The sequence below is a fragment of the Rattus norvegicus genome, chromosome 13 (assembly GCF_036323735.1).
Source record: "Rattus norvegicus strain BN/NHsdMcwi chromosome 13, GRCr8, whole genome shotgun sequence".
Classification (NCBI taxonomy): domain Eukaryota; kingdom Metazoa; phylum Chordata; class Mammalia; order Rodentia; family Muridae; genus Rattus; species Rattus norvegicus.
The window spans coordinates 91,956,953-91,984,835 of record NC_086031.1 but is presented as its reverse complement, the minus strand read 5'-3'; the positions used below and the strand labels follow the sequence as shown (position 1 = coordinate 91,984,835).

The 27,883-nt window shown below is 43.9% G+C and overlaps 1 protein-coding gene and 1 long non-coding RNA gene across 12 annotated transcripts; one reads left to right on the top strand and one right to left on the bottom strand.

Annotated features, from left to right (window-relative positions):
- Positions 1-4,777: 4,777 nt before the first annotated feature.
- Positions 4,778-13,234, bottom strand: Zbtb18 (zinc finger and BTB domain containing 18). 8 transcript variants are annotated; one of them, XM_039091072.1, is made up of 4 exons: positions 12,965-13,102; positions 11,473-11,580; positions 10,742-10,825; positions 4,778-8,437 (listed from the first exon to the last, which is right to left on the bottom strand). In XM_039091072.1, exons 3-4 carry the CDS (start codon positions 10,752-10,754, stop codon positions 6,855-6,857), a joined length of 1,596 nt encoding a protein of 531 aa, XP_038947000.1. In that variant the 5' UTR covers positions 10,755-10,825; positions 11,473-11,580; positions 12,965-13,102; the 3' UTR covers positions 4,778-6,854. The 8 variants fall into 8 exon arrangements, with proteins under 8 accessions (XP_038947000.1, XP_038947002.1, XP_038947001.1 ...); XM_039091074.1 differs by lacking the exon at positions 12,965-13,102 and adding an exon at positions 12,784-12,918; XM_039091073.2 differs by lacking the exon at positions 12,965-13,102 and adding an exon at positions 12,229-12,347.
- Positions 13,235-13,587: 353 nt separating this feature from the next.
- Positions 13,588-27,428, top strand: LOC102549740 (uncharacterized). 4 transcript variants are annotated; one of them, XR_005492660.2, is made up of 4 exons: positions 13,588-16,867; positions 21,312-21,393; positions 22,732-22,832; positions 25,711-27,428. It is a non-coding gene; the product is annotated as an uncharacterized LOC102549740 (long non-coding RNA). The 4 variants fall into 4 exon arrangements; XR_005492662.2 differs by lacking the exons at positions 21,312-21,393; positions 22,732-22,832 and having other exon boundaries at positions 13,588-15,481; positions 16,728-16,867; XR_005492661.2 differs by lacking the exon at positions 21,312-21,393.
- The last annotated feature ends 455 nt before the right edge of the window (positions 27,429-27,883 follow it).

Sequence of the window (27,883 nt, the reverse complement as noted above, 5' to 3'; positions counted from 1 at the left end):
TTTGCCAATCTAATTTTCTTGAGATGTGGTATGATGGAGACCTGCTGTAAGTTAGAAAATGGGATTTCCTCCCACTCCCTATTAAATACACATAGATGTCACTACCTCCTCTGGTAGTTCCAGCTCACTAACATAGACGTTTCTTTTCAGTATTTAATTATTGTACTATTGTGCTTCCTGCACAGTTGTCCCCAGCGACCTGCTTCGGAGGCATTGCTGTCTAGTAAACGTGCAAATGAAGTTTCAGTATTACCAAGCCGAGGCTAGCGCTTCAAAGAAAAGGCTCGTATATATTTTCAATCTCCTAAAAAAATCTTTAAGAGATCCAAGAGAAAAATTTAAATACATTCACTTTGATCAAAGCTCATCTCAGATAATAATGATACACAAAATGTTAATCATTAATAATCCTCTCGGGGGTAAGGTGACCCGCATTAAGTATGTTTTTTTTTTCAGTGAAATGTCCATATTCTTTTTATAGGTTTGAGTAAATATATTCATGCATGATGGATACATTTCTTCTAAATTCTGTCACATACCAAAAGTTAGCTTTAGGCTGGCATGACAGGAGTAAAATCATGCTAGGCTTTCGGGTTCAGTACGATCTACACATTTTCTATATCAGAACAGATATAATCTATTTGCACATGCTTACCAATATTCAAGCATTCTTTCCTGCTCCAGTTTAAATGAACTACAAGCATACCTTTGACAAACTTGAATATTTGGGACAACTTTTAAAAAATTCCTATAGGGTCACATTAGGCATGCACACTGACACTTAACAAAAGCCACCTAATTTAATGATTAACTGCACAGATCATAAGAGGCTGCATGCCGCTAGTTTCAGTGAAGGGAATCTCTGTGTGTCTCGGAGACTCTGAAGGCTGTTCCGCGCACACTCTGTGTAACTGTTTCTAAGTGTGCTACATTTTAAACCCAAATGGGATTTTGTTTTGTTTTCCTCTTATTCCCCAAAGAGAAGCATCTTCCTTCAGTCTAAGGGTAAATCCATTCCTAAAGCTTAGAAAAGGATATACCTTATTTGGGGGTGGGAGGTGGAGGTGGGACTAAGTAACCACAAATTCAAGGCAGCCTTTGGTTTTTTTTTTTTTTTTTTTTTTTTTTTTTTTTTTTTATTAACTTCAGTATTTCTTATATACATTTCGAGTGTTATTCCCTTTCCCGGTTTCCGGGCAAACATCCCCCTCCCCCCTCCCCTTCCTTATGGGTGTTCCCCTCCCAACCCTCCCACCATTGCCGCCCTCCCCCCATAGACTAGTTCACTGGGGGTTCAGTCTTAGCAGGACCCAGGGCTTCCCCTTCCACTGGTGCTCTTACTAGGATATTCATTGCTACCTATGGGGTCAGAGTCCAGGGTCAGTCCATGTATAGTCTTTAGGTAGTGGCTTAGTCCCTGGAAGCTCTGGTTGCTTGGCATTGTTGTACTTTTGGGGTCTCGAGCCCCTTTTTTTTTTTTTTTTTTTTTAAATATTTTATTTATTTATTTATTATATATGAGTACACTGTAGCTGCCTTTAGACACACCAGACCAGGGCATCAGATCTCATTACAGATGGTTGTGAGCCACCATGTGGTTGCTGGGATTTGAACTCAGGACCTCAGGAAGAGCAGTCGGTGCTCTTAACCACTGAGCCATCTCTCCAGCCCGCAGCCTTTGGTTTTAAAGGATATCGTTAAAGCTACCCTTTCAACTAAAGAAAAGCATCAGCCCACATAAAGCTCGAAACTGAAGAGATTAGTAAATATCAGAATAGAATTAGAGAAGGTAACTGGGTACTTCATCCCTCCCCTCAACCCCCTTCCCAGTCCCCCTCCTCTTTCAAGGGCTTGAATATACAAGAAAGTAAAACTCTTCTATATGTCTGAATTGGAGAATTAATTGCAATGCATTTAGCATAAGCAGAGCATGATAAGGTACTTGGATTTTTAAAGAAATAAGAAAAAAGGAACTGCTCAAACTATTGGTGCTGGCCGGTCCATTTCTAAACAGCCACTCCGTCTCCTCGTAGCATTTCACATTTGGGGTTCAGTTTCTTCCATAAGTAATCATGAAAATAGGCGAGGGTTCCTAAAGGTATTGATTTGCAAGAATACTAAAAGCTTAATTTCTGAATGGCCTGTCAAAATGAATTTCTGAAGGCTCTCAATGCCATCCTAAGATGTAGCTGACCCCTCTGCTGTTAGTCGCTAAGACCGGAGCGAGGCTCTACAGCGTGGAGATGGCTAGGAGTCTGTTGGAGCGAAGTTGACTTAAGTCAGATAAGTGACTGCATGTCTAGACCAAGGAACGACGGATATTTTGCCAGAATTCCGCAGGCAAAAGGTAAAGATAAATAAATAAATAAATAAATACATAAATACATAAATACATAAATAAATACATAAATAAATACATAAATAAATACATAAATAAATAAATAAATATTCTAACATAAGGGACAAAATCCTGTCAGCGTAATAAAGTTGGACTCTGGCCAAAATTAAATTCCTAAAAGCCATTTATTTTCTCTTAAAAACTAAAGCCACTGCTTTATTTTTAAGATGACATTATGCTCAGTATTTCAATGGCAGAGGACTTTAATCAAAGTGACACAGCTTTTCTGTCCTGAACTTCAAAATTCACACTTACCTCACCCACTACACTCCATTAGCATTTTCAAACATTGCAATAAATAAATACAATCAAAATTTAGGTTGATGTCTACAATTAAATTTTTTCTACCCAGAGATATGCGAGGTTTTGTTAGGCTAGAACTCAGATTTTAAACGTTATAGGAATGAGAACATATAGGCAAACTGCGGGAAATTTTGAGATCTTAAGGGATTAAAAAGTTTTATCTGATTTTTAAAAATGGGGTTTCTCAAGGTTTTTTAAAAATGCATTTTATGAGTATTTGATCTGTAAAACTAGGAAATCCAAGGTTAAAGAGAATCCAGCAGTTTCTCTTACAGTAGTTCAAATAAAAATTTTACTTGGGGAGACAAGTTTTTTTTTTAATACTTAATGTGAGTAATATATAATTTTAAATAACGTTCACCTTTTTCTAACCTTCCAAAAACCTCTTTTTAGAGGCCCATGTGAAGTCCGTTAAGGGTAAACTCTACATGGTTCTCATATTAATCTGATAGCATAATTAACTAGGAAGGAAATCCCCAACCCGCATCCTTAGTGTCTTCTACTCGTCAGCTATTCCCCAGGGTACACCTAGCACACAATGCTGGGCCCACAGCAATCCAGGGAATAATTGATTACCTGAAACAGATGTTTTCAAAAGTAAGTGAAACCATATTTTTAGCATGTATTTAGGAATCAGCCAGATGTCAAAGGAGGGCCTGATTTTTACAGGTTTCCAACTGGATTGTGTGACAACTTTTTCCTCAGTTCAGTGGAGGAACAATGGGTTCTTGCGTGTCACATGCCAAATGGGACCCTTTGTGTAATAGCATTCTGTACCTGTTGTGCGGTATTGTAAGACATTGTTTCTAAATCATAGAATGCTTATGAGTCTAGCCTGTGAAGCCTGCTAAGGTAGTGCTCACTTAAAATGAAGAGTCGTGGGACTGAATGGTGCATAAGTCCTCAGCCTCTTCGGGAAGCTTTAACTCTCAGGAAAATGACAAGAGTCTCTCACTTGCTAGCTGCTCAGGGAATGGCTATGTGGAGGTCAAATAAAAGTTGCCCCGTCATGTGAAATGTTCAGTTGTTTAAAGCCAATTTTGAGTTGTGTTATATTACTTCCTCTGTTAAAAACTGAATGTAAAAAAAAAAAAAAAAAACAAAAAAAAAACAAACTGAATGTATCACTCCAAACTGGAAATTTTTATCTACTTTATGATAAAAATCTTTGCGTCTAGCCAAAGTCGTCAAAGACCTTCTAAATAAATGGTGTTTCACACTATGGATTCCCCCACAAAATTAACCTTGGGCTTTTTGGTGTAATGGAAAGTTATTATTACCATATTTATCTTTAGGAGTTATGGATAGCTTTAAGACTTTAGTATTTATACAACCTCAGGACTTGGGCCCCACTGCAACCTAGGGCCAGTGTGTCAAAGTCCTTCTACATGCATGTGTTCTGTCGATGCCAAGAGTCAACCAGCCCTTACCAGACACAAACCCAACCGCCAGGCAGGAAATGGAGGCAGGGGCAGTGACAAAGGGGACCGATAGTTCTAACGGTACGTTACTGAAATACATTTTAAAATTAGAACTCAAAACACTAGGATCTTTTGAATGCTGGTAAGGAAAACGGACATGCCCAGCTCATCTTGAACAACTGAATGCCTGCTAATTCAATTGCCTAGACTTCCACTCATTAACCAAGCAGTCTTCCAAATTAAGACATCCGGTCTCCTCCAATTTTCCACTTAAAGCCAGAACATGGGAGAATGGATTTGACCAATCAACTTAGGATAAAATCATGCATGGAAAGCAACTTGCACTGTGTATGGGTTAGTAGTTGTGCAGCTTATTACGAAAACCTACCTTTGCCACCTCAAGGTCTTTGCATTCACAATTTCTAGGGAATTATCTCAAGAGTCGTGATCTATACTGGAAAGACGGGTTGTATTTTTCAATGTGCATGTAGTGTCTTCTTCAATGGTGAGAAGGCGCACATTTCCACTTGGGTAACCCTAAAGCAGTCTGATAGCTCATAAACCGAATAAAACTTGATATTAAAATAGAGATGCCATGCACTACGCCAACCTCAAAGTCTGCTGTGCGGCTATGATACAAAAAGCACACGGGGAATTCTCAGTTCATATAATTTATTGCAGTTAGCACACAGTTTAAAAATTCACCAACACACCAATAGTACAAAACTAAACAGTATTGTAAGTTATTCCCCCTCAGGAAATAAAACATACTATGATTGTCAAAGCTAGATGTCAGTCTAAGATTTACAACAAAGGAAGAATGTGAAACTAAGGAAAAGAAAAAGCAATCACTCACAATGACCACAAAAAAAAAAAAAAAATCCAAAGAGTCCGTTCTTTCACAGACATTGATTGTCTTCTCTAAATTAATAAAGATTATTTTAACATAAACTGTATTAAAAAAAAACCCAGAAACTCTTCAAGTAACTAAAGATAATGCTCCAAGGCCATTTTCACAGCTTTTTTTGTTTGTTTGTTTGCTTGCTTTAAATGCCATTACAGCCAAATTAACATACATTTGACCAAATATTTCCAAAACAGTCCAGCAACACACAATGGAGTTTTCCATTCAGTATCTTAAGCACAAAAATAGGCTATGTTTACAGTAGTTAAGGCGATCAAATTTTAAACAAAAGCAATTAAAAAAGAAAAAGGGAAAAACAACAACCGTTTTCCATGCTACTCCCATAGACCTTATTTGTAAGTGCAAGACAGGAAAACAAACAGTGTGCAAAATGCTCTGCCCTGCACGCTGGCCATCAGACCCACACGTCGAGCTGCAGCCTGTGCTGCCGATACACAGTCTACTAACCCCCTTCCCCATGTCAATCAAGGCAGTTCAGTCCTTTCAGCCTGGGGCTTTTCAGTCCATAGAGTCTTTTCATGAGTTAGGGGGTAGGGGGAAGGAAAGGAAATAGGGGAGAAAAAGAAAAGGGAAGCAAAAGGGGGGGAGAGAGAGAGAATGACCTATGACCTATTGTCAATTTGTGCAGTAGTTACTCTAAAATCACTCGGCTGGGTACGTGTGTACACCTAAACTCTGAGCTGGCATGGGTTCTGTGCAATTACAAGTGTGGTGTGGATGGACCCTGCACATGCAATTCTGTAAGCCGTTTGTAAACATTTCTATGCTCCTTGTAATGTAGCGAAGTTATCGATTTGCAGCTTAAGTTTTTATTCAGCTTAACAGTTTCAAACTTAAAGACGTGGGAAAAGTCAATTTAAATTATATAAAATAAAAATAAAAATAAAAACAGTGCATTTATGTTCTTCGTAACACCAGTTTTTTTTCCCAAATGGTGCTATTTTTCTAAGGAAATTAAATAATTTTAAACTCACTCGTTAAAGTTATACAATGCAAACAAAGACAAAAAATATATTGAAACTCATGCATTTCTGTAGCGTTAATATTTACTTTTCAAGACTCAACTAAGAGCATCAACACAACCTGTCAAGTTCTTTGACCCCCCCAGCCCGCGTAATCAATTACAGTATACAAGAACAGTAATTCACATTTTAAACACACAGTTCAACACTGCTGAAGCTGCAATATCCTTTTCATCTCAAGCAAACCTTCACAGAGACAGTCCCAGTGACCCAGTGTACTGTCAGATTTCTCTCACTGGGGACCATCAGAAAACCAGAAGTTGCCACAGAAAGTTTTAAGTCAACTGCTTGTTTAAAAATAGATAATCCAGCATTTCAGAAATTTTCCATTTGGGTCTAAAAGCATTCAGGTTTCCAACAGCCAGAAAATATTCATGCAATTTGAGACATATAAAGAGGCTATAAACTGGAGGGGATTTCTACTCTGAAAACAAAACAAAACTAAACAGTGTGGAGCACAAGGAAAGTGCTCAAGACAATGCAGTGTGTACAAAAGTAAGCCGTGTGAGGCGTTCTGCGACAGACCCATTTGTTGAGAAGGTTTTATTGGCTAACTTGGCCTAACCCTCAAAAGAAAGACAGCTCTCTACTTGTGACTTCTCTAGTTTCTTTATCAGAATGCTAAATTAGTGAGATTCTCATGCTATTATTCTAAAGTGCAAAACAAGATTCCAACTTTTCAGTTCCAGGAAACAAGACTGCTTTTAGACCGTACCACAACTATATAGAGATCTATGTATATATATGTATATATATATATATAATTTATATATATATATATAAAATTATTTCCAAAGTTCTTGAGAGCTATCTTCTAAGGTCCAGTCTCTGACAGTGGGCAAGCTCAGTGCTTCACTTTTGACCGACAAGGAGTTCACCAACTCACAGTGGAACTTGCGGATGTGTCTGTACAGGTCTCCGGACTGCGTGAACCTGCGCTCGCACCACTTGCAGGCATGGGGCTTCTCACGGGTGTGCACCACGGCGTGGCGGCTCAGGTTGTGTGAGTACTGGAAACTCTTGCCGCACTGGGTGCACGTGTAGGGCTTCTCCCCTGAGTGAGTCCTCTCGTGGCGCTTGAGGGTGTACATGCAGGAGAAAGTCTTCCCACACAGAGAGCACGTGGGCACATTGACATCGGCGGCAGGCTTGCTGCGGATGCCATCCTGCTCGCGGAAGTGCGTGCTCAGGTGGATCTGCAGGATGTGGGGGCTGGGGAAGACTTTGTTGCACAGGGGGCACATGAAGATCTGGCCCGCGGGGCTCAGGATATTGGAGACATAGGGAAGCAGACTGCTCTCCATGCCTCCTTCCACCTGCACCCGCTCGCTCTCTGGGGTCATCATCTCATCGTCGCTGGCTTTGTCCTCCCGATCCAGCTCCCTTAAGACCGAGTCCTCCCTCAGAGGAGCCAGGTGGGCCGGCTCATACTGTACCCTGTTGTTAGCGCTCACACTCTCTTTCACAGTGCTATGTTCCATGTCATAGTCATTAGTGCCAACATCACTCTCATCACAGGATGCCTCTTTCTCCACCTTCACCTGCACCAGGTTGCTTCTCAGCACGTCCTGTGAAGAGAAATAAGAGCTGTTCAGATTTTCAACTCCTGAAAGGCTGGACTTGACAGACAGGTCCAGCACACAGTCAACATCTGCCGAATCCCTCACGGAGGTGACAGACCTCTGGGACAAAGACTCTGTTGAGCTGCAGGGGCTGGCTACTGTTTTTCCAGCTGCTGTGGCGTGTGGCTCGGCCTCTCCGCCAGCCTGGGGGATGCCTGCTGCGTCTGAGGGCAATCGCATCCACATGTTCCCAGGCTCAGCTGCCAAGTCCCTTTTGCTGGGTAGAATGTTCAATTTGTCATCTTCGCCTTCGTCTTCATCACTGGGCAGATCACCTGCCATGTGGCTGCTGCCGTCCGAGAGGCTCTCGACTTTATCCGAACAACTTGAAGCATCTTCTTCTTTTTTGGTGCTGTCTGCCTCTGTGGTAGCTTTCTCTTTCAGCTTCTTTTTGCAGACTTTGACAATGTCATACATGTGGAGATAACTGGCAGCTGCTAGCACGTCCTCAATGGGCAAGTCTTTGAACTGGAGTTTCCCTTCGTACATGAATTCAAGCAGGAGAGCGAAAGCGGGGGCTGTCACAATGTCGCTGTTCAGATGAACAATGTCTCTTTTGTCCAGCTGGTCCTTGTAAAAGAGGTGGAAATACATGCTGCATGAAGCCAGTACAGCTCGGTGTGCCCGGAACTGGGCATCTCCCACCAGAACAGTGCAGTCACAAAGAAAGCCCTGGTGCCTCTGCTCGCTCAGACACTGCAGCAAATGTCTGCTGTGGTCTGGGAACTCCATACTGTCTTCATAACCTGGAAAGAGGAGTTTCTGGTTAGAGACTGGTCAGGAATTTAGACTCTAGTCCCCACTTAAAAATATCCGCCTTAGTGGTGGAGAGTTACATGTCTGAATTTAAATCAGGCTCACGCCCCAAGGACACCCAAGTCACACGCTCAACCTAAATGCAGTCACCATGGACTCACTCACCCCTCTCAGAACTTCTGGTCAAGTTTAAAGCCTTCCATTAGCCTATTACTGAGAACAAGAACTCAGACCTCTTCCAGAAATTTAACCAACGACTCATCAAATGACATCCCACAAAACCTACAAGACAGCTTTAACTTCAAAGGGAGAGAATTTCTAATACCAGGCAAAGTCCCACACAAATTGTGAAGAGTCAAGAAAACATGTCCAGCCAGTCTTTGTATCACTTTTGATACCCGACTACCTGGAAAGCCCAGACTGAACACACACACACACACACACACACACACACACACACACACACACACACACACATTTGGTTGAGTTGTGGGGAAAAAAAATGAAATTGCATAATTAGTCCAGAATAGGCAAACAACTTACTTTAAAGTCAGAGTGTTACAACAACAAAAGCCCTGCATACAAGAACAGATGTTGGTGCTGTAAGATTTGCAGGTACTGCACACCCTGAAGATCAGACAGAACTGCACCGACAGATGGGAAAGATCATCTTTACTATGAACAAATCCAAACATTTTAAAAATGAATGGGGGGGGGGGTCTGTTTCTTTGTAGATCCTTTCCTTCAACAACATTAGCAACCAGAGAGGCTGTTAACTATGAAAAATTTCATCTAAACTTTGATCTGCTATAGGGCAAAAGAAACTTCATATTAAAATTAATCAAACTTTTACCACTATAAAATGAAGTGCAAAAACTGTGTGAGTTAAATATTTAGTATTTTTAAAAGCCTTCCTAGGAAAAAAAAACAAAATAAATAAACTTTTTTTCTGGCTCTGCCTTAGGTATCCAACAGAAAATACTTTGTTTCAAAAATAATTGACATATTTTGTTTCCCCAGTACCTTCTATTCTTCCAATTATGCATCTTTCCCATGTTTTCTGGCAAGAGAGAATGAAAGAAGGGAAGGGAAAACTGGTCAAAATTCAACTGTGGTAGCTAAAACTCAGATGAGCTTAGCACACTTCCCCATCCTGGGACCAAAGGCAGGGCTCCCCTCATCTATCTCAGCAAGTGCATCTGATGGAGAGCAAGCCAGTTAATACCCAGAGACGGCTTCTCTCCTCCACACTATGCTGAGACACAGCGAAACTCTCATCCTGACCCGCACCTTCGGAAAGACACCACCAACAGAATAAACCAAGACTTACAATACAATCAGTTTAAGTGCCCCACAGCTAACATCAATCCTAATCCTTGAGAGGGCTAAAAATAAAGATTGGAGGGCAGCTCACAAGGTAGCCGTGATCAAATTAGGAGGCTGAGAGGACAGAGAGGGACGGAGAAGGAAGCTTATAAACATCTGATCCAGCTGACTGTAGCCATATGGCAGCTGCTGCCCAGATAAAGAGATTAAGAATAGAGGGGTGCGATTACAGCTGTCTGGCCAATTCAGGCAGCTCACATCTACAAGTTCTAAATTAGTCACTAACACAAAAACTCCTGCAAATAATTATTGTTAGGTTGAAATAAAAGATCTCTTAAATATAGATTTGAAAGAGAAATGAGGAAACTGGTCAAACTATTCTCCTAGGAACAAAAGTTCTCTTTCTTTCTTCCTTCTTAAAAAACAAAACAAAAAAAACAAAAAAAAAAACAAAACAACAACAAAAAAACCCAACTACAAAAACCCTCCGGTTTCAAAAGCACTACAGCTGTATGCTGCTTCCAGTCATGCTTGCCGAGTGTTTTGAAGAATAAGGTTTCACAGTGGAATTAATTACACAACCTAGCTTCTTAACCAGAATAATCTTTTCGTGTAAGTTTGAAAGCTGGATTCCAGACAGTTTACTATTTCTGCCCCCCTCAAGCAAAAGGAATCCAAACAGCAGTGAACAAAAGACATCTTAATCCACAGTGATCTCCAAAAGCCATATTCCAAAGCCTTCTTACCATCTGAAAACTTGAAATATTTCTGTGTATTAAAAGTTATTTACTCGCCCAAACAGAAGAAATAACCAAGCAAGCCCAAGACTCCAACTCCAGTAAGACCATCACTTGAGGCTCAATTTCACATTATTCATAAAGTAGATTAGAAAAGTAATGTGATTTTAAAAAAATTAGATAAAACACCCAAACACAAAGATGCTCGACCTAATCTCCTGCTACTCCTACCTTTAGGACACATAAACTTGATTAAGTCCTTCCCTCGGAGTCTTGCTGGCTGCAGGTCTGTTACATCGGTGGAAAAAAAGCAGACTAAGAGAGACAGATGCAAAGTGGAGATGATGTTGGAGAGGAACGAGATACCTTCCCCACCACAGATCCGCACACACTAACTCCCTGTCTGTGTGTTAGAATAAAAGGCTGAGGGATGGCAGGCTGTCAGCTGCTCTGACATCATGTTCAGATGGAAATGCTACCTCCAGCTGTGCTCCTTTAATGCCATATGCTACTCCTCTACACTCCTGCCACCAGCTTTTTCTTAGGAGAACTTTTCTCTTCTGTTAGTATAAACAAAATACTTCAAAGTCTTCCTTTTTCCCCCCAAACTTTCTAACAGAAGAAATTGAAAAATTCAGCATATGGAGTCCTACTGTATTTATGGAATCGCAACACTTCTGCCTCAAGTTGGTGGACTGGCTTACATATGACAGCACACTCGAGCTCGGTGCTATTCAGGAAACCCACATTCACTTTTATTCAACTCCAACGTCTAGTTTCAAAGGCAGCTTAGGGATATTTTTAAACCAACCCATTTGACATCTCTAGTCCCATTTCAACATTATTACAGCATGTTTTTCCCCCCTTCCCCTGCGGAGATAATGGCAGACATCTCCGAAATGTTGGCAGTCTTATTAAGAACTATTACTTCAGCGTGGTTCGCCTTATTGTTTCTTTCTTACCTAAGCAACTTATCTGCAACTACCTCCCAGGAAAACAGTTCACACCGCCGCCGTTAGTGCAAATTTCCACTCTCAGCATTAACAAACTGAAACTGCACTTCTGAAATCCTGGAAAGTATTTCAGTTCAATGAGGCAAATGAATAAACTGACGAAACCTGCTACAGTCACTTAGAATGGCTGTTTGACCACACATTCGTCTTCCTGCTCAGAAAAGTCGTCACTTTTGTCTTGTCCTTGGACTCTATCACTTTGGGGGGAAGGGGGTTGTGATCACCAGAAGGGGTGGGAAGCCAAGTGTAGACTTTGGGAACTTTTTTTGGCTACAGTTTGTGGATCTTTTCTAATGGCTGATGAAATGTTAATGTAACCGGGGCTGGGTCGCTGGGTGCCCTGTAAGGTGCTGCGACATCTATGAATATCAGACACATCTCCACGGACTCTTGGGAGGTTGAGGAGTAGAAAAAAGAAGTTGGGGCCTGAGGCACAAGCGTCCCAACCCAGGCGACAACCACTTAGGCTCGCCTTAGAAAACAGAGGCAGGGAGCTAGAGAACAAAACCCCAACTGTGTCCTGCTCTTGCTCACGAGTCACAAACCTAACTTTCTGTAACTTCGCGGTGAATGACATAATTCTGAACTCGTTCGGGAGGCACTCTGTGCAGATAGATATATTACTTCCCTGCCACACACACACCCTCCTTTCCACAGATGCCCTCGCCCTATTCCACTATATCCGACATTAATCACCCCGTTTACCCAGTGGGGTGGTGGTGGGGGTGAGTGACAGTTTAAAGAGTCCCAAGCACCGCAATGGCCCGAAGACATCCACTCCACGGATCAACCCGTCCACTGCTACCGCAGACCCTCGGAGGTTCTGGGTTTGTTTTTCAGAGGTGGGGGCAGGGTGCCCCGGGTGTGTGTGTGAGGTTCCGGGGTGGGAGAAGAGATGCAAATCTTCACGCAGTTCGCGGTGCATAAAGCACTCAGGGAAAGAGGAAGGGTGAAACCACGGGGAAGGAGGTGCAGGGCAGAGAGCCGGTGCAGCAGGAAAGCACCTTCCACAACGGCCGAGAAAACAGACCCGGGTCGCGGCAACAACAAAAGAAAAGTCGCAAGAAGCGGCGCGGCGACCGCTCCCCCGCCGCCGCCGCGCGCCAGCCCCCGGGGCCTCCCGGCAACCGCAACCCCGGCACCGCGCCCTCCCCCTCCCCCGGCCCTGCAGCTGCACCGGCCCCGGAGCCGCGGCCGTCCCGGGCGCTGCAGCTGCGGCGGCCCGGCCCCCTCCCCCGCCCGCCCGCCCGCCCTCCGCACCGGGAGGCGCCGCCGCAGCTGCACCGAGTCCGCCCCGCGCCGCAGCTGCACCGGCCGGGGAGCGCGGCCAGGCGAGGCGAGGCGAGGCGAGCCCGCACCGCCCGCCCTCCGCCGCACTAACTAACTCCGCCCGGCGGGAGCCCACGGTCGGCAGCGGGGCAGGGCGGGCGCGGGGACTCACACGGAGCGGCCCGAGTCGCCGCGTCCCCGCCGCGTCCTCCTCCTCCTCCTCCTCTGCCGCCGCCGCCGCCGCTGGACTTGTGGGCGTCCTCCGCCGGCCCCCGCCCGCCCGCCGGCCCCGGCCCGGGCCCCGCGCGCCCCCGCCGCCCCCCGCCCGCGCTGGCAGCCTGAGGCGCGCGGCCGAGCCACAGGGCCCCACTCTTTCAACGGCTCCCCATGGCAGCAGCCCAGCGGCGGCCGCAGCCTGCCAGACGCACGGGCGGGAGCGGGCGGGCGGGCGAGCGCGGCGCCGGGCCGGGGGGCGGGGCGGGCGGGGCGCGGGCGGGGGGCGGACGACGCACACGCACGCACGCGGCGGCGCGGCCCAGATGTGGCCCCGCCCGGCCGGGCCGCCCCGCGCCGGCCGCTCAGCGATTGAGCGAAAGCGGCGGGCCCGGGTCCCTGGCCCGCCCCTGGCCTCGGTGGCGCCCAGTAGGAGAGCGGTGTTCCGGGAGGGCGGAGAAGCAGCGGGACTGACGGGGCAGCCCAACCAATAGGAGTGGCGGTCAGGAGCTGCCGCCTGCGCGCGCCAATCGCAGGCGGCGACTGTTGGGTGGGCGTGTTTTTTCCGGGGAGGGGCGGAGCTCGTGGACCGCGGCGGCGGCGGCGGTGGCGGCGGCGGCAGTGGCTCCCCTCTGGGTGACTTGGCCGTGAGAAAGTGAAAGGAGCCCGCAGGCGGCGGCGACAGCTGCGCGGGGAGGGGCCTGCTTCCAGGCTGGAGACTAGCGAGCTCTGGGGGTGTGGAGCGAGCGAGTCCGCGTGCACCGCGACGGCCATAAGTATACTTTTACTCGGGGCAGGTGTCCCGGGGAGGCCGAGCGCGCGGGGCCGCAGCTGGCCAGGGCCAGCCTGGGGCCGCTGAGTCTGGCCCTCCTGCGGTGCACGCCGGCCCGGGCCGCGTCCTCGGGGACGCGCCGCCTCCGGCCTGCCGTGTCGGTCGCCAGGTGCATGCGAGCTGCAAACTCCTAGGCGGCTGTGAGAGGCGCCTTTTCCCGGCGTCCTCAGTTAAGTTGCAGCTGCGTTTCTCTTCAGGATCCCCGCGTCCCGTCTGTACCGTGAAAAGCAAAGACATTGCCCCGAGACCGGTCTTAGACCTTTCCAGTGAGATTGATACTTGTAGACGCTTTAGCCTGTTCCTTAGTTGGTGCGTAAGGAGCCACGGCTTTGTAAGGAAGGCAGAGACATGTGGCACCTCTCTCCCTTCAGATAAACTTCCTCCCTACCTGTTCTTTGTGGCTAACCAGCAAAGAGGAAATGTAGAAAATTTCTGCTCTGGATATAATGGAAGGCAAGAATAACACACAAGTAAAAAGTTGAGTAACAAGCGGGGGAGAAAATAATTGAAGACAATAAAACAGAAAACTGCATAGCGAGGAACTCAACACACTAGTAATTGTCTAAATGAAATGTGTTTACTCTTTGCTATGTGAACCCTGACTGGCAAGCCTTGTTGCTAACCAACTCACCAGGAAACCGTGCAGCTGAGCAAAATCTGCTTTCTCTTTCTTCCAAGTCAAAGGAGTAAAGAAGTTGAAAGTAATTGTGTGGGCAAATCAGACATTGAATTGCTAATGCGCGCGCGCGCGCGCGCGCGCGCGCACACACACACACACACACACACACACACACACACACACACACACACACACACACACACAAACACAAAAACACAGTATCCCAATTGCTAAAACTGATATTGATATTCTGTTGGAAACAATAATGGTTTCTACTCTTATCTCTTAAATCCTCATGATGGATTGGGGGCGGGAGGTGCTCAGGGCAGTCTTCAGATTCAACCCGAATCCCTTACCTCATGCTTCCCAGAAGAAAGACCAATTCTCAATGTTACACCCTAGGGGCGTTTACAAGTGGTTTTTGTTGCTGTTTGGTTTGGCTTTTTGAGACAGGGTTTCTCCATAGATAGTCTGGCTGTTCTGGAACTCACTATGTAGACTAAGCTGGCCTTGAACTTACAGAACTCACAGAGATCTGCTAGTCTCTGTCTCTCAAGGGCTGAGATTAGCCACCACACCGGGCTACCAGTATTTAGATGAATGAAACACACGCACACACACACACACACACACACACACACACACACACACACACACACGGGGGGGGGAGAGAGAGAGAGAGAGAGAGAGAGAGAGAGAGCGTGCACAAAAAGGAATCTATGTTTTTTCATGGAGAATTCAAGAGGATAAAAGGAAAAAGATGTTTGTATTCATAAAGCCAAGCTTTACCAATTAAAAGCTAACAATAGGGAACTTACAAGGCTCTTGATTAATAGATGTAAAGTAGCTGTTAATGTCAGGATATCAAATCGTAAATTTGAAACAAAACTGGACATTCAGATTATCCACCAAAACTTAGACTCCGTTTTATGGCATCCAGAACAAAAATCACAGCTCTGACAACGGTTTTACACAGTGTACCTGCAAGTGGGGCTAACAGTTCCAGAGACAGCCAGAAGACACTGGTGGGTCGAAAGTCATAAATATGGCTTGCTTTATTTCAGGGCTGTTTTTCTTGTGAGCCGTAACTAGTATCCATTTTGAGAACAGAAAAAGTATGTCCAGGAAATACAAATTAAGTGAATATTTAAGGAAGCCAGTCTGTCACCCCTTACTGCTATGACAGTCATATCCAAGGTCCTTGGTACAATGTATTTTTTCTCCTCCCTCCTCCACCCCCTTCATTTAAACTGTACCTATACTTCTGGTTGGAAAATCAACATAGAAAAACAAATAATAAAGTATGATTGGTGTCAGAGGTGCTGTATACAGAAGGGCTACTGTTTGTAGTCTCCATCCATTGTACCCATGGGAGATAAAATGTCGGAGTCCAAATAACTCCCCTTAAGTGTGTTTCTGGGTAGAGGTCCACCCACTCCTATACAATAGTTTAAACAAACTAACCATGAAACGAAGAGACTTGACAGAGTCCATTGTTGTTTTAAAGCTAACAGACTACCCTCCATGCCCACCTCACACAGTGAAAACCAATGTGAAGAAAAATACCCACACTAACCTAATTGGAGCAAATACTCCATTGTTTTCTCTCTGAAGGAGTGAGGTTGGTCCACAATTCTGATCCACTCACGCTTTTCCGGGAGTCCGAAAATAAAATGATACAAGAGATTTCTTGCTAGAGAACAAGTTTTCCATTTCCATAACATAAGAGTCAAAAAATAACAGTTTTAACAGAATAAATGTTGGTTTGATGATTAGTTCCATAAATGAGTGACTGGTGGATCACAAGTCAGAGCATTGAAAAACCATTACTGATTTTATTACAGGCAACGTGATTATGATGAGAGTAAATCTTAAATATTGGGTTTATAAACTTACCAATTTCATGTATAGTTGTAACTTTTTACTAAAAAGGTAGAATTAGAAGCACAATGAACGATTAGATAATCCAAGGTGTGTGGTGTGTAGCAATTATTAATAGGTATGGAAGTGTGACTAGAATTTAATCTGATTAATTACTTTTAGGTAAGAGCTTCCCATATTGCCTAGGCTGTATTCGAAGTTGTAGAGTCAAGTAACCAATCTGCTTCTGCACCCCAGGCAGCTACCATGTTTGGTTCTGATTTTTAATCTATAGATCTGTAGAGAAAAGGCACACTAAAATAGAAAAGGTTGTTCAAGCTTCTATTAAACTCACTGCCTTCCATACATCACAGGAATAGGATTCTATTCACTTTCTGCTATTTGAGACAGGTACCACTGTGGACAGCTCGAAATTTGGAATCCTCCTGCCTCAGCTTCCCAGCATCCCCCAACCCCTTCTATGGCTCCAAGAAAAGAGCAGGTTGAAGTGGTCTGAAGGAAGGAATGGGCACGGAAACACAGCTGCAACGGTGAGTTTTTAAAGTAAACAAACTGGGACTCACACCACAATGGTGAACAAAAAGTGTATTCCTTGAGGGCCTGTCTGTCTGTCATCTGCTGTCTGTCTGTCTGTCTCTCTCTCTCTCTCTCTGTGTGTGTGTGTGTGTGTGTGTGTGAGAGAGAGAGAGAGAAAGAGAGAGAGAGAGAGAGAGAGAGAGAGAGAGAGAGAGAGAGAGAGAGAGAGAGAGAATACACATAGGTACATTTGAGGCCAGTGAAACCACTCAGCAGATATAAGTATTGGTCTGAGGCCCCTCAGTTTTAAAAAGCCTGATTCATGCATAGGGCAGGGGGCACCTAGAACTCTAGACCTCCTGACAGCTGGCTCATCTGGATTAAGCTCTGCAGCAGCAATAGTAAGGTTTCCCTCAACAATGTGGGAGACGAGAACTCACTCCTGAAAGTTGTCCTCTAAGTTCTACACATACGCTCACCTGCATTCACACACTTACAAAATAATAAAAAGATTTCTTCTTAAAGGCAGGCTCTCACAATGTAGCCCTTACCAGACAGGAACTTGCTGTCTAGACCAAGCCAGTCTTGAACTCACAGAGAATGCCTGTCCCTTCCTCCCAACAGCTGACACTAAAGGCTGCACTACCATATCCAGCCAATAATTTTTTTAAAATGTGCACGCATTTATAATTCTGCAGAGCACACTATATATCAAGTCATTCCCGGGCTACAGATTGTGTGGTATAGGAGTCTATCTATACATTAAATCTCTGAACTGTGATTGCCCGGCATTGTAGGTGATTACATTAGATTGTCAGCCCCTAAGCCAGAAACAGTGTTAGAAACTCTTAAGGGAAGGCCCTTGCATGGGGCTGCGGGGGCAGTGGGGTCACTCCTGTGCTGAGAACAGAGTGAGCTACACCAGTAATTCAAAATAGCTGAGGGTGAAGGGCAAGAGAGGAAATAATGCCGTGTCCTCAGAACGGTTTTTCCTGTGTAGCAAGTTCTCAGCTGCCTACTCTTAAGTTGGAGCTCTGACAGTGTAGGGGCTGAAGGAGGCCAAGAGAGTTCAGGCTTGCTTGGAACCAGGGCTGTTGACTTCCAAGGCTTTAGGGGGAAAGTACAGATGATATTCAGTAGCTTTTTAACCCGTGGCCCCCTTTCTTAGTGTCTTTTCTCTCTTATAAAATATGTTGTTTCATAAGGCATATGGAAGTTTAAGAACACACAGTGGTGCTTTTATAGTCACTCCTGTGCTTGCTTTGTGTGTATCCATCATTTGCTTCATACATAATACTAGACCACTCCCTCCCCCCACCCCCTAATGCTTACAGTGAACTCAAGGCCTTGTGTATGTTAGACAAGCACTGTACTACCCATCCACAGCCCCAACTCCACCCCAAGCTGGGTAAACAAAAAGCCTGGCTACCATCTCTTAATGGGAGTTCAAACAGCTAGCATGTACTGAAATGTCAACCTAATATACAGGCACAGGCAACACTACCGTCCTTGACGATCACACACGGTCCCCTGAAACCAAATGCTGAAACAAACCTATCTGTTATGTTAGAAGGCACATTAATTTATATCACTAAAAAATGCCTTTATTTCATCCGTTGGGTTTTTCTACAATAATCTCACATACGTGACTTTTCCAAATGAGTAAGTTCTAGCAAGAAAGATTATAACATTATCATCCCCCATTCCCATTCCCTCTCTCTCTCTCTCTCTCTCTCTCTCTCTCTCTCTCCCTCCCTCCCTCCCTCCCTCCCTCCCTCCTTCCCTCCCTCCCTCCCTCCTCCTTGCCTCCCTCTCTACCTACTGTAAGTCTTCTAAGGGTATGAATTTCTCTAGAATCCCATGAAATTCATGATAAATAAAAGTAATTTGTTTTGCTTTGAAAAAAGAATAAAAGTTCTATAGTTGTGAATGCTATCATTCATGGTGGCAGTTGGCCACTCCCATTGGGTTGTGTTGAAATACAGGGTGCAAATGAGCATAGAAGAAGCCAATGAGGTATTTTCTTCACTGTAGAGAGAAAGCAGCTTGGGGGCAGTCAGGGGTTGGGTGGGGCTTAGACTACACACTTGATCTACTCCAGGTACTAAGCAAAAGACAGAAACAGCGTCGTCAACCCATCTGCTTTCCAAACAGGGAAGGAAGGCTCGCTCTGGTCTGCTTCTTTCCACCCTTCATGGACTTGAAGGGGCAGAGGGGAGAGAGGATAAAGAGATGCTCCAAAGTTATCAGTTGAGCACTTGCATCTTGTCAGAAAAGCAAATACAGACCGACATTCTCAGGGTTCCTGAAGAATTTCTGCCGTGCACTAGGCGCCAGTGACTCATGGATCAATCTCTCTCCCTTTATTTGTTCTATTCTGTATGGATGTCATTGTGATTCTCACTCCAGTGGCTAATATACTGATGATGTCTGGTAGATGTGTAGCAATCCCAACCATTATTTTAAAAAAGACTTTTAGTTAAAACCCTTGGTGATAAAGAAATTCTAAACACTTACCACAGAAGTCTTGATACATACCAAATTCAAACTAGTCTGTGTAAAAAGAGCAGACAGAAGGTTAAATCTCACTCCAAAATTTACTTTGCCCTTAGCGATCACATGCAATTCAGGAAGTTACTTCCTTTACAAAGAACTAGCATTTATGCTTAAGACTAAAATGATTATTTTTAAAGTACCCATTTTACAATGCAAATGTGTATCTAAATTAAACTCGGTAAAAAAAATAAGCATCTCAAATTGAATCTACAGTAATGACTTTATGGGAGACAATAGGGAAAGTGGTTCTTCAGTATGAATTCAGAGCAAACAGGTTTTTAAATCCCTCTTTAGGGACTTTTTTTCTGTCTCTGCAAGTTAATAATGTCTGGCACCTGTACTGAGAACCCATTGCTCAGAAAGTTACTTTGTAGCACTGAGGCTATTCAACCAGATCCCATCCAAAGGAAACATTGGGTTAGAAGAAAAATTAAAAAAAAATAATAGCAAGCATTCTGTTTCGGTGGTGCATGCCTGTACTCCCAACACTCAGCAGACAAAGGCAAGAGACCTAAAGAAAGTTCAAGGCGAGCAAAGTCTACATAGTGAGTTCCAGGCCAGCCAGGAGTAAGCAGAACTCATCTCAAACAACAACAACAACCCTAACTGTCAGTCAGTCTTCAGTGCTACCTTAGCACTTGGGGTAGGGGACAGCTGCAGAGACACCAGCTCCCTAAGACAGACAGGGCCGCCACAGGACACCGGGGAACAACATATTCACAATAGGACTTTTTAGATGCAGCCTTGCAGAAGGAAGGGACGGCTTTAAAGAAGAGCAAGAAGAGGTAACTGTAGAGTAAGGGAAGACATGGAGAGAAGGCAAGGCCGCCAGGGGAGATGAATGGTGGTCCTTGCATGGGGAAGGAGCACGGAGGAGCAGGATAAGTAAAGCGGTGCCAACACTCCATACAGGGCTCACCACTGCCGCCGGTTTTTCTGAACCTTTGTCTTGCTAACCGCCTTGGTGTGTGCATCCGCTCACGCTTGTACCACTCGCTCCTTGGTTAGGCTGGTTTCTCTGTGAGACCTGCTTAGTGCAATAATCCAGGTTTTCCTAAGATAGGCTGCGAGTTTTCATAGCACGCCGAAGTTGCTTTACATTGCCCCTACTGGAGGGCTCTATTGTCCTCTCAGGGAGGCATGTGGACGTTGTGGACATCACTGATCATATTTTAGGATAAATGGATTTATCCAACAGTCACTGGACCCCTATGATCCAGGGCCTGGGCCTGGGGACGAGGATGCAATTGTTCCACGGCAGCTGCTGAGCAAAGGACAGGAACAGTGTCCACCCGTCTGCTTTCCAAACAGGGAAGGAAGGCTCTCTCTGGTCTGCTCTATTCCCATCCTTCAGGGACTTGAACAGGCAGAGAGGAAAGAGGACAAAGTTAAAGATAAAGACTGGGCACTTGCAATGAGTGCATCAAAGAAACAAATATGGACGCCACTCTCAGTGGGTACTGTGGGATTTCTGCCCTGTGCTAGGCTAAACGTTTGACACAGTGGCTCTCTTACCAGGTCCGTAAATTAGCATTGGGAAGAAATAAGGTTGCAGAGGCTGGAGAGGCTTAGCAGCTACAACCTCTCCTGTTCTTCCAGAAGATGCCATAGCCTCTGGTGTTCTCCTCTTCCCTGTGAGGTCTCCGGGTCTCACAGCCTCTTCCACATACATGCATACGCGTAATTGAAAGATCAAATAAACCTTAACTTTTTTAAAATAAAAAAGGTTGAGCTACTTCGAAAACATAATCCAGGAAAATGTGCGCAATCTAGGATACTTTCCCAGTTTTTATTTTCATTTGTTTTGTTTTAGTGCTGGGGCTTGTTCAAGTTAAGCCGTGCTTTACCACGGAGCCACACTCCACGCCCAGTGACTTGTTGTCGTCCCTATCTTCTTTGTAGGATTCTTCTGTCCTTAGCATGTAGGATGCTACTTGACACAAAATATTTTCAAAAAGAAGGGATAAGAAGAACTGATAGAAAAGTAAGACTTTTTCATTTATGTGGGGGTTTTAGGGAAAAGCAGTGTTTTACATAACCTGAATGTCCTTCAAACTGCAGAACTTGATATAGAACTTACTTTGTAAAATATATGTCCAACTTCTTTTTCTCTGTCTTCCTTCCTTCCTTCCTTCCTTCCTTTCTTTCTTTCTTTCTTTCTTTCTTTCTTTCTTTCTTTCTTTCTTTCTTCCAAGTCTGTATCCAAGTACCCCCTCCCCCTGCTGCCTTCCAAGAGCTAAAATTACGGGCATTTATGACCTCACCCAGCCAATTTGCATTCTTAAAAAAAAAAAAACACCTGAATTTTAGAAGAGGTGGTTGGGAGCAGGAAGAGTTGGAGAGGGAGGGAGGAGTGTACTTATTCGTGTATAAAATTCTAAATTAACAACAACAGCAAAAAACCCTTCATGTGTTATTGTGTGTGTGATGCGTGTGCACGGTATATGGGAGACTGCATTCCACAGAGCACATGCAGAGGCCAGACAACAGCTTCATGAAGTTGGTTCTCCCAGTTTTATAAATGTTCTGAAGACCGAACTCAGGTAGTCGGGCTACACAGCGAGCACCTTATAACCCCCGGAGCCAGCTTGCTGAGCCTCCAGTTTACTTTCATGGGTGTGCTGCTCTAACCGAGAAACTCCCTGTGTGTATGGTGAGACATGTAGGATCATAGCATCTCTGTCCTCCGTGTTATGGTGCTGAACTCCAGGGTCTCAGGAGACTCAGGCAGGAAGACCGCTTAAACACAAGTGTCCGAGGTCAGCCTAGGCAGACCAGTAAGAGTACCAAGGGGGAAAGCCCTTCATCTTTATAGATGAGTTAGCTCTCAGAACCTAGAGGTGGAAGGGGTGTTACTTTCATCGCCTGGAGGAGCTTGTCCAGAGGGAAGGATTAAGTGACTTTGCAAGATCCTAAATCAAGACTGGTGGGTCCGAGAGCTAACTCGTCACAGTCATCCAGTCGTTATGTGTGGGGATACATGATGGCCCACACCTGTAGTGCTAGTCATCTCAGGGGAGGACAATACAAAAGCCCTTTCCTGGCCAATAGAGTAAGACTCTGCTTCTTATAAAACAACAAATCCAACAAGCAAATAAAAACCTTTACCTAAAACAAACAGACCCCCAAAACCCCAAAGTAGAATTTGTTGTAGTTTGTAAAGAAATCATCTATTTGTTTCCTGCATTTAAGGGAAAAGTCCGTATTCTCTATTGAACCAGACAGACAAGCTCAAAATATAACAGAATAAGTGATCTCCAGCATCTCTGGTGAGAACATACACTGTTGTTGGATATAAATGAAGATGCCTTCCTCTCTATAGATGCTGATGAGAAGAGAGGCTTCTGAGAGCAGAGAAAACCACACCGCAGAGGACCGAACTAACAAAAAAAAAAAAATGCTATCTGGGTGCATCCTGCGACTGTGAGAGATAAAAGATTATATTTTCATTTGCATGGTTTGCTGGCTTTTATTTGGCAGATATAATAACACAGGCTACTCGGAGGCCCATAAAACAAAGTGAGAACAGCAGCTCATTCGGTGGCAGAATGGAACGCTTATGGCTAAAGGGCTTACATAATTCATTTCAAACCCTTATGCCTGTATTTATTGTTGTTTAAATGAAAATTAAACTCTCACAGCCATAAGGAGGGATACGGTCAGAAATGTGATTGAGACGCTCTCTCCTTGCGTGGCTGCTGAGATTATCTGTCTGTGGTACTTAAAGACAGCCTTGGAGCTAGAAGGAATACACTCGGGGCAAGGGCTCTGTTTACCCGCTGCCCCCTTTCTGTCTTCCTAGTCAACTCTATGACTACAGCCCCAGTAAAGTAAGGCAGGAGAGAGGTCCTGGGCACTCACTGGCTGTTGTGGAATTTCTGGTTATCGGAGCCACTGGAAGTTGTGGCTAAGACAAAAGCAATGTTTAACATCCACACGGAGTGTGGCATAGGGTAATATTTTTGGGAATGGAGAAGTAATGTCAAAGAAAGGCTGGAGCAAAAGATGCTGGCCGAAATATTTAAAAAATGTGGAGTGTCTTTAAATATTATTAAAAGCATTCCTATTATATCAGCCCCAAAATATTTTTAAATCCGTGAGTTTGAGTCACTTGTGTTTTCATAAAAGACTAAGTATTTTGGCCTTTGAGTACGAGTGCTTACGCCCATGGATTTGCTGTTAAGGAAGAATTGGGAGCTTTGAAGAAACAAACATGAAACAGTAAATGTTAAATGAAAATCTAGCCTTTTCCACTCCTCAGCTGTAGGCATTGAACTCAGGGCCTCACACACACGACACAGGAATTCCGGGTAACATTGGGAAATATCAATAGCTTCAATACCAATTTACCCAGGTTCTCACAGTACTGCACAAGGGCTCTGGATATGATCTTAAAATACCAATGACTTCAATATCAATTTAATAGAAATTCAACTGCAAACTCTACAACCAGCGTCGAAAGTATAGTTTTACTTTCTTCATATCTCAGTGAGGTAATCTATAATGCTAGCACACAGGATATAATTTATAATGCCAGTTAAAAACTGTGTGCCAGTCAGTGTGCTAAAATGTTTACTACTGCTAGACCACTAGAACATCTATAATCAAAGCAGTCTTAAGGATGTTACTCTCTTATCTCTAAATTTTATTTATCTTTCTTTTTGAGAAACGGTCTCACTATGGAGCTCTCACTTGCTTGAAACTAGCTACGTAGACCAGACTAGCCTTGAACTCACAGAGACCCAACTGCCTCTGCTCCCAAGCAGATGTAATTCTCCCAAGCAGAATATAATAAAATTATATCCCATCACATCTAGGTGAACTGTTAATCATTTTTAATGGCAGTACTCTTTATCTATGCAAGTTGAGCTAAACCCATAATAGTTTATCGACTTATGGAACTCGATAAACTAATATGGCCTAAGTTTTACTCAATGTGAACCGGCGTGCACAGGCTGTTTTGGAAGTGAAGCTGTCTTGATTTGAGAGCTGCTGCATTCTTTTTAGGTGAATCGGTATGGATGTGAAAGCCATTAGCTTGAACTTTCCAAATTTGGAGAGTTTATGCCATGTAGGCTGTTACTATCTACATAATAAACCAATTTAGAAAGAGAGAAATACAGAAGAGAAGTTCTTTTAAGCCACTATTAAGCATAAGTAAATAATTCATTTTCTACATCATGAGATAATTGATAGATTTCATCTTCCTTTAGTACTAAGGCAAGCAGTGTGTGTGTGTGTGTGTGTGTGTGTGTGTGTGTGTGTGTGTGTAGCTTTAATTGTATATTCCTCTAATAGGACTCAATAAGAGAAAACACTACAAGATATACTAAAAGCATGGAGAATATTTGCCTTTGCATCTGAGACTAAAATATTACTGTTATACATATAATGTAGTCCCATATCTTTACTTCTTCCCAGGAATATGTGTCTTTGGTAATTCACTTCCATTTTTCAATCAGCTAACTTTGATAGGCTCCCAGTGGCTGCAAGAAAATCTGAGAAGTAGACAGAAAAGGTAGTCTAACCCTGATAAGAGGAGAATTTCAGAAAGAAAAGGTCAAAAGGAGGCAAGGCAGATGGAGAGAACCAAATAAAATCAGGCAGCGTTCAGAAGCAGAAGTTCTACCAGTTTTCAGTCCATTCATCTTTCACCAGTACACATACACACATACAGGTATCCCTGTACCCACATACATAAACATAGGTATTAAAATACCTACATACATACATACACACGTATACATGCATGCATACATACATACATACATACTTACAGGTATCCCCATACCCACATACATACATCATACAGATATACACATACACACATACATAAAAACAGGTATTGACATACATACATACATATACCTACATACACATACATACATAATTCTTATAGGTATACGCATATACACATATATACAGGTATACACATATACACACACATATATACATTCAGGTATACACATACCCACATAATACATACATATATACATACATACATACAGGGATACACATAAACACATACATACATACAGGTATGCACATACCCACATAATACCTATACAAATATACATACACATGCATACATACATACAGGTATGGACATACATGCATACATACATTACACAGGTATACTCATACACACATGCATGTATACATATCTGTTTCAGGGGATAAAGCCCAAGGCCTTCTGAATACACAGGAAGCAAGTGCTTTACCTAATACTAAGTTATAGTTACAATCCCCACAATCTTTTTTAATGGAAAATACTGTTCTAATTTTTTTTTTTTATTTTTAGAAAATCGTCATTCACTGAACTAAAAACAAGGGACCCGGTATGGGCAAACAGGAGCATTCAAGACCTAACACCTTCATCATCGGCTAAAGAGCACTGTGCTAGAATTTGGGGCCACCACTCCATTAGGAGGTCTACAAACTTTCGAAACAGGAGGATCTTCTGAAACAAGAGGATCTCGTGAGAAAACAGATTTTTGTTTTCCTTGAAGGACACCAGAGCCTGAAGAAGCACCCGTTCAGCAGGGCCTCTCAGCAGTGGGAGTAGATGTTGGTTTGCTCAGAACGAACGTCCAGATCCCATTTCCCAAAACAGTTTACATGCTTCCTACCTCCGTGCCATGTGCCTCCAAACCTCACCTCCATCCCAAGTGCTTTCCCTCGTGCTTTTTTTTTTTCCTTCTTTTTAATTCGAGTTCTCACAGCTAGTATTATTATTTTTAGGGCTGCAATCTCCCATAGTCCTTATTTTCACTCAAAATTACAATACAGGGGACTATGGCCAATGCTATGCAGATGGCCAAATAGATAATAAAGACTCGGTTCATGAATAATACCCACTCAGAAAGAGGACAAAAGCAACAGGAAAAAAGACCCAAATTGGACAAAATGTGCATGCTATATTTAAAAAAAACCGCACACGCGATCATTGTCAGAGATCATTAAGGGTGCCCTGTAGTTTTAATTATGTGCCAGTGCACCAATTTGATGGGAGTGTTTGCTCCTATAGTCAATAAAAAAAGTCATAACTGCCATCAAATTTAAATTTAATTTATTTTCTACACAGCCCTTTCTGTTTTCCTTGTTTTTTTTCCTTTTATAACATTAACACTTTTTTTGTTGGAAAATGTGTGAAAGATTAATTTGTGGAATGAGGGAGCCGTGGGTGCACAGCAAAGGACAGATGGAGTGGGTGGGACAGTTTTTGTCTGTGGCATCATTTTGTTGTCGCTATTGCAAGGGGAAGAGAACTACTGCTACCACCATCCTTTCTTTGGGGTGTGTGTGGGGTTGGTCGTGCCCAGAGAAGGTATGCTGCTCTCACCTCATGCTGGCCACTGTCAGCTCAGGGCACAGGCGCCTGCCCCCTACCCCGGGTATTACCAAGTCATGATCACTTTCATTTCTACAACTGAGATTTACATGGAATCCCACCCTACTTTTGTAAAAGGCAGAGTGAGGCAGAGTTGTGAGATGAGTATGCTGAAATAAAGTCACGATTTACCTCCTCCAAACGCTGTACCGTAAACTCAAGTGCACACAGGTCTGGTGAGGGTTATCATTTAAATTTAAATGTTTGGGGCAGCAGTCAAGATTCTACTCGTGTCGAAGAGAGTCTTTCTCTTTTTTTTATGTCAAAAATCACCATGTTTAATTTTCTACTTGATTTTTTTTTTTTGCCTTAAAGCAGCCCTGATTTATACATAAGTGTTGTGGGGTTCGCTGTTGTAAAGTTTCTTATTGAAGAAGGCAATTACCAGGGAAAATCACTGTCATGCGGCAGGCACGCAGACATTCTGAGAAAAAGTAAGACTTGGAGGAGGAAGAGGGGAATTCAGGACAGCGTGTGGGAGGGGAGATGGGAGTTCTTTTTATGCACAAAGAGACCCATTAACAAAATCCTTATCTGTTTCCTTCCCCTTGTGAACTGAACCAACGTGCAATGCCCAGAATATGCGAACGTGATTGCAAATAAAAGACTCGTGTGGTGAGGAGGAAATGAGCGGGCGCGTACAGAAACAGACTGGTGTTTGATTCCGCAGCAAGATAAAATTTGCATGGAGGAAAATTTCCCCAACACCTTTGCCTCGAAGGTTCCCATCTGTCTTCCTGAGGCAAAGCAAGGCAAAGGGTCCCACCAAGGAAGTCAGCAGCGCCAACTGAACCTTCCAGTACTGATTCTATACCTCCCTAGCCACTTCAGCTGATGTTGGGCACTCCTAAGGATAGGGATTTCGAGAGTCAGGTCATTGTATATCCTTATGCTATTTTTCTAACTAGACAGTAGGCAGGCCTGGGGAGGGATGTGTCTGGAAGCAGAGTACAATATAAGTGGCAGTGTTCTGCGGTTGTGCCTGGTTCACATGGTGCCTCTGCTGGGATTATGGGAGGGTGATGTGAGGCCATAGAAAAGCAGTCTGTCTCTGGGGCAGACCACCTGCATCTGACACAGGGCT